Raw genomic sequence first — 13,220 nt, forward strand, 5'->3', positions numbered from 1 at the left:
GATTGACAATGCAGGACTCTGATCCCTGAGAGTGAAAAACAAATGAGGTCAATCTTATGATCTCCCAGTTTTCCGACGGAGGGCACTTTCTAAACCAAAGAGCAAGGGGTTGGGGGTGGGGGGCACCCAAGCAGAACATGGCAGTTTGTCAAGTTGGTCAGAGTTCAGGGGAGATGAAGACAGGGAAGATGAGACAACTGGAATCTGTGGTTTTGTGTACGGAGAGGCAGGTGCTGTGTAGAGAAGGAGCTCCAGCAATCTGCCTAAGGGTCAACTTAGGTGAACCCTAAACTGTGCATGCATAGAGTGAGACTCCACAAAGCTACGCAAAAGACAATGACAAGAAAGGTCCATGTCTACCAAAAATGGACCTGCCTGAGAATCCCTACTTCATCATTCATTGGCTGGGTATAGCTTGGGGGAATGTAGCCTCAGTGTAGGTGCAGTGATGAATTTCAGATTACAATAGCTGAAGCTGTTGATCTATTTTGTTTCCTGAAGTCAGAGATCTCAGAGGTGCATTCTCATGAATACCAATGTACAGATCTATTTTTCCACATAGGCTCAGAGCAGCTACTCTGTGAAACTGATTGGAGATAAAAAGGGAAGTTAGTAAGATAAAACTATATCCATTGTCACCACATTTCATCTCACGGCTACAAATAGTATTCATCCTCTCCCTCACCACTATCCACTTTCTTTTTTTGCACTATTTGCCACCACCAGGCATTTCCACTTCATTGAGTATTGGCCATTGTGGGTGGTGGTTGTTGTTGTTGTTGTTTTCCAGGCTTTTAAGAGACATTCCAGTAGCAATTTATCCCAGCCCCCTGGAGTCATTGATAGGATGTTAAATTCCGTATCCTGAAAGAGTGCTCCCCACATTAATGAATTCTTATTTAACATAGCTTCCATTCCAAGTCTTCTTTTCTTACTGGCACATGCTGGCTAAATCTTGCAACTCTTTAAGTGTGTGGTCTCTTAGTTCATCATATCTAGCATGTTTCCAGCTGGATTGTGCTGAGATTTAACCCCAGGTATCCGCCTGGCAGCCAGGAGAGGGGTACGGGCATTTCCTGAGGGGAGGGAATATTTGTTGGATTGTGGAGAGAAGTCTCTACAGAATCTTCTACCACAGTAGAAGTGCTAGTTCGGATTCAGGGGGTCTGCACTGTCAACACCATCAAAGGCATATATTCAGATGTACCCATCCCAGATATCAGGATCACAGGTGTTTTTTTAACAGGGCACTGACTAGCAGAGTGCACTCGCCTGCCTTGGTGGTACATCCATATGTCTCTAGAACTCTGTGACTCTAACAGTTAGGTCTCTCACCTGTCAACTGTGTCTGCTTTTCAAATGCAGAAGATAAGGACCTCTGTAAGCTACCAAAGAGGATCTCTGGCTAGTAACCGAAAATAACACTCAGAAAAAGGAAAGAAATGAAATGAAAAGAGCACTCAGTCTCTCATTATGCTTCCTTAAGGCATAAGTATAACTTAGTAGTAATCAGCCTATTCCACTGTCTGCTTAGTAAGTATTGCCCATCCACAGCCTCCACCACCCACCAAAGCACACCACAGAACTGTTCTAAGGAAAGTTCTAAGGCTATCAGAAGTTGTCAAGCCAATGTTGCCCATCTGAAGAATCCCATGTCACCCAATAATGGAACTGCCTTAGTATCTCAACTGCCCGCAGTCACTGCCCAGGAGCAGCTTGTGGAAAGCGTAGCCTTAACAGGAAAACACAATGATACATTTCAAAATGCAGCAGCTGGGGCTGTCAGTCAGTTATATTCCCTGCAGTAGGAGATCTGAGAGAGATATTCTCATGAATGCCACATTGAGGTCTATAAATAGAAGTGGGAGAGATGACATGAAAACAGCAGAGTAGGGAGCTCCAAGAATCAGTCCTTCCACTGAAGCAATCATTAAGCAAACAAAACTGACAGAATTAACTGTAACTCTAGAATCTAATGTAAAAACTTATAACAATCAGGAGAGTGCTTAATAAAGACAGAGGATGTTAAATATTGGTAAGAAAGCATTACTGCATTTTTGTTTACCTGTCTACCATCCCCCATTCCCCAGTATGATAGTGGCCATGAGGACAGTGGTCAGCATTTCTGGTGTTACCTAGCTGGTGTCAGAGGCCATGATGGACCTTGTTCTAAAAAACTGTGGTTATGCATTTTGCATTTTGACCAGTCTTGTGGTTTCCAGAGGGACCAGTGCAGAGGCTTGGTTTTGTTTTGCCTCCATCAGGCTGGAACAGCATCTCTGGCAAAGCATTCACATATGTCAAAAGAATTTAAAGACATATAATATGCATAGCTGTCTCAGGCAAGAGATGGAGAATGGGGAAAGCAGCAGTTGGACCAATAGATCTGGGAAAGAGAAGACTGAGGAGAAAATTTGGGGGGAATAAGGTCCTTGAATGGCTAACACATATACCAGGGAATCACAGGTGCAACACACATGCCTAAAACTGGATGCTGCTCAGAAAGACCTGAGAACCCCAGTCATAAACCTCTGGAAGACTTTTAGCTCTGCATAAGCAAGCAGGGAAGGCTAAGACAGAATTGTATGTAGGTAACTTGGCTAAGCAATGAAGGAGTGTCCTAACTCCAAGCCAATCTATAAAGACTGGGAGAGTTGTTTGTTTGTTGCTTCAGGATTTAAAAAAAGATATATCAGGTCATCTGTCAGGAGTTTTTAAAATATCTGGGTGATTGCTGAGATAATGAAACAGAGATGTTGGAGATCACACATGACAAAAAATACAGGCCTTGCAAAAACAGTTTGGGAATGTCAGTAAACAACTGGATGAGTGCTCTCAACAGCACAACAAAACATGGAGAGGGGAAGAATCTGATTTCCAGAGTTATCATATTATGATATTCAAAATGTCTAATTTCAAAAAAATATATATTGAAAGGCAACTATGGCCCATTCACAGGAAAAAAAATAAAGTCAGCAGCATCCCAGGGGAATCCCAGGCATTGGGCTTATTAGTCAAAGACTTTATATCAACTATGAGCTTAAATGAGCTCAAAGAGCTAAAGGAAACCATAGACAATGAACCAGAAGGATGATGTCTTACCAGACAGAGAATACAATAAAGAGACCAAAATTATTAAAAAGGAATCAAATAGAAAAATTTGAGCTGTAAAATATAATAGCTGAAATGAAAAATTCACTAGATTGGCTCAACAGATTTGAGCAGGCAGAAGAATCTGTTAATTACCAAGTTAGAGGAGCAGAAAGAAAAAAATAAGAAAATGAATACAACCTGAGCAACTTGTGGGATGCCATCAAGTGTATGCATTATAGGAGTCATAGAAGAAAATTTTGACTAGCAGCATGAATCTACATATCCAAGAAAACACAATAAAATTCAAATAGAATCAATTCAGTGAGATCCACATCAAAACATATTATAATCAAAATTCAAAAACCAAAAAGAGAATCTTGAAAGTGGAAAGCAGAAAGCAACTTATCTTGTAGACAGGTTCCTCAGTAAGATTAACAGCTTATTTCTCATTAGAAAACATGGAGGTCAGAAAGTGGTGGGATGACGTTTAAAATGTACAAAGAAAACCATAAACCAAGAATTCTACACTTGATCTTAGAAGAAAAGCTCTCAACTCATGATGTTAGCTGTGGGTTTTTCATATATGTTTCTCTAACATCAGGAACAAGATAAGGATGTCAGCTCTCACCACTTTTTTCAACATAGTACTCGAAGTCCTAGCTGCAGCAGTCAGACAAGAAAATGAAATAAAAGGCATCCAAATGGGTAAGGAAGAAGTAAAACTTCCACTATTTGCAGACAACATGATACCAAATATAGAAAAGCCTAAAGACCACCAAACAACTACTAGAACTGATAAATGAGTTACAGGATTCAAAATTAATATACAAAAATCTGTTGCATTTCTGTACACTAATTATGAAGTAGCAGAAAGAGAAATTAAGAAAACAATCCCATTTACATTTGCACTAAAGAGAATAAAATAACCTAGAAATAAACTTAATCAAGGAGGTGAAAGACCTGTACTCTGAAAACTATAAAACACTGATGAAAGAAATTAAAGATGACACAAACAAATAGATGTCTTATGCTCATGGGGTAGAAGAACCAGTATTGTTAAAATGTTCATACTACCCAAAGCAGTCTACATATTTGATGCAATCCTTATCAAAATTCCAATGGCACTGTTCATAGAACTAGAAGAAATAATCCTTACATCTGTATGGAACCACAAAAGAACCTGAGTAGCCAAAGCAATTTGAGAAAGAAGAACAAAGCTGGAGATATCACAGTCCCAGATTTTAGGTATACTACAAAGCTGTAGTAATCAAAAGAGTATGGTACTGTCACAAAAATAGGCACATAGGTCCATGGAGCAGAATAGACAGCCCAGAAATAAACCTACACTTCAATGGTCAGTTAATCTACAGCAAAGGAGACAAGAATATACAATGGGGAAAAGACAGTCTCTTCAACAAATGGTAGTGGGAAAACTGGAAAGCTACATGCAGCAGAATGAAACTGGACCGCTTTCTTAGACCATACACAAAAATAAACTCAAAGGGGAATAAAGACCTAAATGTGAGACCTGAACTCATAAAATTCCTAGAAGGAACATAGATAGTAAAATTCATCAAGGTAGGCTGTAGAAATAATATTGTACATATGTTTCCCCAGGCAAAGGAAACAAAAGAAAAGTTAAACTATTGGGACTACACCAAAATAAAAAGCTTTTGCCCAGTGAAGGAAAACATCAACAGAACAAAAGGGCAGCCTAGTGAATGAGAGAAATTTTTGCAAATGATATATCTGATAAGAGGTTAATGTCCAAAATATATAAAGAACTTCTACAACTCAACACCAAAAAACCCCCAAAGAATCTGATTAAAATGGGCAGAGGACTTGAATAGACATTTTCCCAAAGAGGGAATACAGATAGCTAACAGACACATGAAAAGATACTCAGCATCACTAATCAGGGAATTACAAATCAAGACTACAATGAGGTTATCACCTTACACCTGTCAGAATGGCTATACTCAAAAAGACAAATAACAAATGTTAGTGAGAACATGGAGAAAAAAGAACCCTGTGTGCTACGTGGCAATGCAAACTGGTACCACTACTATGGAAAACAGTATAGAGGTTCCTCAAAAAATTAAAAATAGAATTACCATATGATCCAGGTAATTCCACTACTGGGTATTTACCCAAAGAAAATGAGGACACTAACTCAAAAAGATATATGCTCCCCTATGTTTATTGCAGTATTATTTATAATAGTCAAGATATGGAAGCAACCCAAGTGCACATTGATTGATGAATGGATAAGGAATATGTGATATGTATACTATATATATCATGGAATATTACTTAGCCATAAAAAAGAATGTGATCTTGCCATTTGTTACGATGTAGATGTACCTAGAGGGTATAATGCTAAGTGAAATAAGTCAGAGAAAGACAAATGCTATATGATTTCACTCATACAGGAATTTAAGAAATAAGACAAATGAACAAAGAAAAAAGAGACAAAAAATACAGAGAACACACTGGTAGTTGTCAGAGTACAGGTGGTTGGTGGAAGCATGAAAGAGATAAAGAGGATTAAGAGTACACTTGTTGTGGGGCCCCTGGGTGGCTCAGTCATTAAAAGTCTGCCTTCGGCTCAGGTCATGATCCCAGGGTCCTGGGATCCAGCCCACGTTGGGCTCCCTGCTTGGCGGGAAGCTGGCTTCTCCCTCTCCCACTCCCCCTGCTTGTGTTCCCTCTCTCGCTGTGTCTCTCTCTGTCAAATAAACAAAATCTTTATTTAAAAAAAGTACACTTGTGATGAGCACTGAGTAATATATGGAATTGTGGAATCATTTTATTATAAACCTGAAACTAACAGAACACCTTATGTTAATAATACTTCAATATATATGTTGAAAAGAATTTATACATATATATAAAGAATAAAGATATATATATACACATATATATATATGAATAAGGATCATATAAAAATCATATATAAGAATAAAGAATTCTACACCTGGCAAAGTCTTATACACTGAAAACAAAAACATTGCTAAAAGAAATTAAAGACTTAAATGTGGACATCCTGTCTAAATGGATTAGAAAACTTATTCTTGTTAAGATGGCAACACTACCCAAAGCAGTCTACAGATTCAGTGCAACCCCTATCAAAATTCCTATGGCTTTTTTTTTTTCCAGAAATAGAAAAAGCCAGTTTACAAATTTATATGAAATTGCAAAGGGCCCCAAACAGCCCAAACATTCTTGAAATAGAAGAAAGAGAACACACGCTTCCCAATTTCAAAACTTACAACTGTTTTTTTTTTTTTTTTTTTACTAAATCGATAAGGTAATTCAATGTAGAGTAGATGGTCTTTTCCAAAAATGAGGCCACATAAACTGGACACCCAAATGGGGAAAAAAATGAGTCTTGTCCTCTACTTCATGCCAACACAAATATACCTGAAATGGATGACAGCCCTCAGTGTAAAAGGTAAAATTATACAACTTCTAGAGTGAGAGTGACATCATCAACATGGCAGAATAAGAGTTCTCTACCATCTTACTCCCAAGCAACACCAATTTAGACAATCATCCATTAATAAGAGTACGTTTGTGGAAGTCTGGGAGTCCAGTGGAGAAGCTCCAGCACACCACTGGAGCAAAAAGGAAAAAAAAATCTGAGGTTGGATGCATTCAGTAGGGTAAGGGGAGTGGTTTCATTTTACCTGTGTCATCCCTTCCCCAAGTGGCACAGCTCAGTGCCAAGATCCCACAATTCTCAGCACATGATTTCTCCCATGGCTAAAAGTGAGAGCATGTGAATAACTGCCTGACTTCCCAAGCTATGTAGGATGCTGCCAGAGACTCACTTCTTTCTCACCCCATCTAGAATACTGAGGTGTGTTGCATAACTAGGTGGTGGGGAGCAGCTGGAACAACAGCAGTCACGACTCTCAGAGGGCATCACGGGGACACAGATCCTACTAACTGATTGACAGACTTTTATCAGGAAGCCTGCCCACAAACTCATGAGGAGACCTTGCTTATGGATCCCCAGAACTGGCATCAGGTATCCCCAATGCTCCATGTGTGCCCCCACACCCAATGGCCGGTTCCCTGTGCACACCTCCAGGGTGACAAGAGGTGCCTTTGCAAATGGCTACTAATCACACACAGAAAGCTGGCCTGACTCTGCAGGTTTAAGAGAAAGCACACAAACTTGAGCATTAAGGACTACCCTAAGGCAAGCAAACAGGAGGCTCTTAGCATCTGGCCTAGGGTTACAGAATAGAGAGAGGGCATACAACCTTAAGAATTCCTCCTCAAGAGGGAAGAGAAGTGTGGAGCAGGTGTATCCATAGAAAAGGACTGAGAAAGACTCAGAATCCCCACAGGGCTAATAGAAGCTTTTTCATTCCTTAAACTAGTTGGTAAGACTGGATGAAGTGACTACTTCTTTAAATGAGAAAATTGCAACATAGGCTTCATGAAGCTTGAAAAATCAAGGAATGTGATACCACCAGAGAAACACAATAATTTTTTAGTAAATATCCCCAAAGAAATGGAGGTCTGTGATTTACCCAATAAAGAATTAAAAATAGTTTTTTAAAGGAAGCTCAATGAGCTTCAAGAAAAGAAAGACAGTAAGATAAGGAAAACAATGCACAAACAAAATGAGAACTTTACAAAGATAGAAATCATAAAAAAAAAAAAAGATTCTGGAGGTAAAGAATACAGTGGATGAAATGAAAAATGTAGTAGAGAGCATCAATATCAGACAGGATTGAGCCAAAGAAAGAATCTCTGAGGTAGAAGACAAATCTTTTGAAATTACTCAGGTGAAGGAGAACAAAAAAGAATGAAAAGGAGTGAAGAAAGTGCAAAAGAAACAAAAGCAAAAATGAAATATTGGGACTTCATCAAGATAAAAAGCTTCTCTACAGCAAAGGAAATAGTTAACAAAACTAAAAGGCAACCTTTGAAATGGGAGGAGATATTTGCAAATGTCTTATCAGATAAAGGGCTAGTATCCAAAATCTATAAAGAACTTATCAAACTGAACACCCAAAAAAAAAATTGATCAAGAAATGGGAAGAAGACATGAATGGACATTTCTCCAAAGAAGACATACACATGGCCAACAGACATGAAAAAATGCTCAACATCACTCGGCATCAAGGAAGTACAAATCAAAACCACAATGAGATGCCACGTCAATGAGATACCTGTCAGAACGACTAAAATTAACAACTCAGGAAGCAACCAATGTTGGCAAGGCCGCGGAGAAAGGGGAACCCTCTTACACTGCTGGTGGGAATGCAGCCTGGTACAACCACTCTGGAAAACAGTATGGAGGTTCCTCAAAAAGTTAAAAATAGGACTACCCTACCACCCAGCAATTGCACTACTGGGATTTATTCAAAGGATACAAACATGGTGATTCGAAGGGGCACGTGCACCCCAATGTTTCTAGGAACAATGTCCACAATAGCCAAACTATGGAAAGAGCCCAGATGTCCATCGACAGATGAATGGATAAAGAAGAGGTGGTATAGGGGCGCCTGGGTGGCTCAGTTGGTTAAGCGACTGCCTTCGGCTCAGGTCATGATCCTGGAGTCCCTGGATCGAGTCCCACATCGGGCTCCCTGCTCGGCAGGGAGTCTGCTTCTCCCTCTGACCCTCCTCCCTCTCATTCTCTCTGTCTCAAATAAATAAATAAAATCTTAAAAAAAAAAAAGAGGTGGTATATCTATCTATCTATCTATCTAATCTATCTATACACACATCTGGTATCTATACACACACACGCATACACACACACACAATGGAATATTACTCAACTATTAAAATGAATGAAACCTTCCCATTTGCAATGATGTGGATGGACCTAGAGGGTATTATGCTAAATGAAATAAGTCAGTCAGAGAAAGACAAGTACCATATGATTTCACTCATATGCGGAATTGAAGAAACAAAACAGATGAACATAGGGGAGGGGAGGGAAAAAATAAAATAAGAGGAAAACAGAGAGGGAGGTAAACCATAGGAGACTCTTACCTATAAAGAACAAACAGGGTTACTGGAGGGGAGGTCTGTGGGAGGATAGAGTAACTGGGTGATGGGCATTAAGGAGGACACTTGAAGTAAGGAGCACTGGGTGTTGTGTGTAACTGATGAATCACTGAATTCTACCTCTGAAACTAATAATACAGTATATGTTAATTGAATTTAAATAAAAAAAATTTAAAAGGGAGTATAGAAAGCATATATGAATTATAAGATACCATAAGAAAAAACAGTCTGTGAAATTATTTTACATCATAGTAGCTTGTTTTCTTGTGCATTTGGTGATTTTTTTTAAAGATACACTTGTTTCATAGAAAGCACACAAACAGGGGGAGGGGCAGAGGGAGAGAGAGAGAATCCCAACTCAGGGCTCCATCTCATGACCTGAGATCATGACCTAAGCCGAAATCAAGAGTCAGATGCCTAATCAACTGAGCCATCCAAGTGCCCCTGCATTTGGTGATTTTTGATGGTGAACTCATATTTGTTTTATTTTAATTGATGGTAATCCTAGGGCTTTCTATCAAAAATGCTTTAATCCAGTGGTACCTGGCTGGCTCAGTTGGTGGAGCATGGGAATGTAGTTCTTGGGTTCATAGAGCCTACTTAAAAAAAAATGCTTTAATCCAGACATGAATTTTTTTTTTATTCTTTATGCCAAAGTTAGACTATATCCTGGGAATATTTTAACCCTTGGCTTAATCAGAAGTCTTGGGTTTAGCATCTTTACCTTGAGACTTGTTCAGGGCTCAGTCTCTTGAAGTGATGGCCGTTAGATAGTTCTGCCTCTCCCTGCTCCCCAGTATTTGCTCTCTGTTCAGGGATCTTTACAGTAGTTTTAATGAAGGGATTTCATTTTGTTGCTATTTTTTTGATTAAGACTATGGAACCCTTGGAGAGATTTTCTTATTTTTTTTAGAATTCTGTGATGTACTTTAATGTATGTTTTATAGGCAGTCTAGTTGGGAGCTCCCTTTGGTATTTCTGGTTGTCCATGCTGCCAGATGCCAATGCTTGTTCTTTCATTTTATCATAGTGTCATTCATTACCTCTCACCTAGAAAGAAGAATACATCCTATCTTGCCCCTCTTAATTTCACTCTCTCCAATTTTAATTTATCCTATATATGATTGCCAATTTGATGTATCTGTGAACATATTAGACATTTTAAATTCGAAGTACCTGGAAGTAAGAGTTTCAAGCTCAGGAAAGATAGGGATCCTAGAGATTCGTGAGTCACTGATACAATTATCAATGCCATGAGAGTAGGTAAGGTTAGTCGGGAGACTAGAGTAGTGAGTGTTAAGTAAAAGAGTACAAAACCACATCAACTTCATGGAGTAGGCAGAGAAAAACAAACTAGGAAAAGAGACTAAGAAGATGAAATGCTAGAAATTGGAAAACAAAAGAATGGCATCTCCAAATGCAAGGAAAGAGGGGGTTTCAAAGAGGGGAAATTTATAGGGTCAGATGTGGCCAGAAGGGACACAAGAGGAGAACTTATCATTTGTTTGATCATTAGAAGATGGACGATTACTATTGCCAGAGAAGTTTCAGTGTAGTGGCAAAAGAGCAGTGACTATATGAATAAGTACTGTAACTTGCTATAATCCTCTGTCCTCTTTCTCATTACATCCTACCTCCACTGAATGTATAATGAATCAGTAAGCTTCCTGGAACAAAAATAAACACAATTGCCTTCTGAACTTCCATAGGTGAAAGAGATTCAGGCAAATACTGGGGAGGCTAGTAAGAAGGGCAAAGGAGGAGATTGGGGATAACAGTCATTAATTTTTTGCTTGTATTTTACTTATTATAGCTATTTTATTAATGAAATTTATGTAATCTGTTAGTAATAACTAATATTCCATATTTCTGATATTTTCTGGTTGAAATCTTTATATTTTATACTACCATATTTCACAATATGAAATAGAGAACAGAGAACAACTTGGTTACTTAACTGCTTGTTTCTGGAGTCAGAAAAACTCACAATTATATCTGTGCAAATCTTCACATTCAGACCAAAAAAAAAAAGACCTTTCCTTCTAAACCTCTGTGCAAAAAGTATATGATCATGACTTGCTTTGCTCTCAAGATCTTAAACTTTCTGTAAAGGTAATTAATTTAAACTGTAGTTTTCATGTATCTTAGCATAAAGTTAAACTTTCACCATAAAGATAGTACGATTGTGAAAAAAGAGCAGACAAGTAATACTTCACATATTTAGAAAAATACTTTAAAATATTTAGAAACCATTTATTATTGTTATTTGAGGGCAGCCTAGGATGTATTTTTTCCAAAACTCACAAATACAACTTTTGTAATAATACATTTGACTTCTCACTTTTTACCTAAGAAACACAAAAGTGTAATTATTTGACTTGTTAATTACTTTTATCCTGCTATATTCTCCATATCCTCATACTTTTCTCTTACAAAACACAGTAAAGTTAAAAATTATGAGAGACCTGCTTCCTAAGCCAGCCTTTCCCTATATTCAGCAGCACCTACTCTGGGTTCTGCTTATCCTTGAAAGTTGCATTGAAGGCCTCTATGGACGCTTTGCCTCAGCTCCCCCTAAATGCAGTAACATTTCACATACAGAAAATCCCAACAGGCAAATTCCCTACTGTTTGAAAATATTTTTCCCATCAGAAGAATAAAAAACAATAACATAAATACATTAAACTAGCATCAGAAGAATAAAAAACAATAACATAAATACATTAAACTCTCTCCTTTTATGGTTTTGTTCACACCTAACATAGAACATTTGTTTTCTTCCTTATAGGTACCAGAGATTTGAAAAGGCATTTCTGTTAGCTGTTGACATTGGTGCTCGTGACCTGTTTATGGTGAGTCATTCCCAGAGATGATTTTGTGCCTTCAGTTCTAAGGCTGAGTAAGTTGTCAGCTTTTGTGACCATTAAAAAGGATTAGTGTCATTTGTGCCTTAGACACATGGTGGGAAAGCATTATTCCATCTTGGCTTGCAGCTTTGCCTTCATGAAACTGGTCAATAGCCATCTAGTCTCTTTTGACTTGTTGACATTTTCCTTGCCAGGGCCCAAAGGATATTTTATGTTTTCTAAGAATTTATAATTCTTGAACTTTTCATGTACCTTGATGTGGTGGGATGACACCTTTCTATCTAATAAGCTTAAATGTCTTTTTAATCCATCCTCTGAAGTACAGCTACAGAAGTTAGGGCATAAGGCAAAATATGTACCATAGATTTTGAATGTACTCAGTTTGTCCCTTACCTTTTAGTGTGAAGTAACAAATTATGAATGTTCTCACTTGTATTTTTAAAGTAACCACAGTGCAAAGTAGATCCAAGGGGTTATAAATTCACATACACTTTAATCCTCCCATTTATTAGCTAACAGCAGTAAAATTGGCCAGTTTCTTACAGCTCCTTGTGCTTTGTATCATTTTCTTGTAAGATCTTTTACCACAATGTCACAGTGAGATCAGATGAAGGTGGTGTTCCTTTTCTGGTTTCCTAGCGTATTCTGCTCCACAGAAACTTCATTGTCGTTAAAGAAACAGTAAAGCAAAAAACTTCTTGAAAGCCAAAAAATTCTAGAAGCCTCTTTTACCTGAATCTTCTGCACAATGAAGACATTTTTGTAGTTTAAATTAAGCTTTGATGGCTTAGTTGTTAAAATGGGTTCATGGCTTTAGGTCACTTGTCTTTGGAATGAGTTTGTTGTTTAAATTCTAGCTTTGCACCATTCATTTAAATTGTGCTTTCATTGATCATGAAAAAAATCTTTCTAATTACTTCAAAACTATGAACCTTCTGTTATTTATCATCTGTATTTTGTATTTTGTTCTGTCAAATTGAACAGGCATATTCATATATTGATGGAAGGTTTTACTATTTAATATTTACAATATCTGTGCATGTTGACATCACAGTTCAGAAATTATAACACTTTTTCGATTTTTTGATCCCACTGACTTTATCTCCACCTTTTCACCTCTGCCTCTGTTCCCTCTAGTAAAGGTAGATTTTCTTCATATTTCTTTACTTGTAAGGTTGTTTTGGGTCTAGGGACACTGTACTGAAAGACTTTGTAAACTGGTAA

General features: G+C 37.9%; 1 protein-coding gene across 26 annotated transcripts in view; it reads left to right on the plus strand.

Moving 5' to 3' along the window:
* Positions 1-13,220, plus strand: part of WDPCP (WD repeat containing planar cell polarity effector) — a 482,659-nt gene that overhangs the window by 251,461 nt on the left and 217,978 nt on the right. For 25 of the 26 annotated variants that reach the window (XR_010405669.1, XR_010405668.1, XR_010405666.1 and 22 more), the window contains one exon: positions 11,918-11,981. Coding sequence is in view for 22 of the 26 variants with exons in the window: in XM_064572441.1 (XP_064428511.1) it covers positions 11,918-11,981 (64 nt within the window). In the remaining 4 variants the exon portion in view is untranslated. Of the gene's footprint in view, positions 1-3,694; positions 10,170-11,917; positions 11,982-13,220 lie in introns of those variants that run through there. The other variant, XM_064572451.1, reaches the window with a different exon arrangement.

The sequence above is a fragment of the Mirounga angustirostris genome, unplaced genomic scaffold (genome assembly GCF_029215605.1).
Source record: "Mirounga angustirostris isolate CCGP_5_RB_7025 unplaced genomic scaffold, mMirAng1.0.hap1 SCAF_10, whole genome shotgun sequence".
Lineage (NCBI taxonomy): Eukaryota > Metazoa > Chordata > Mammalia > Carnivora > Phocidae > Mirounga > Mirounga angustirostris.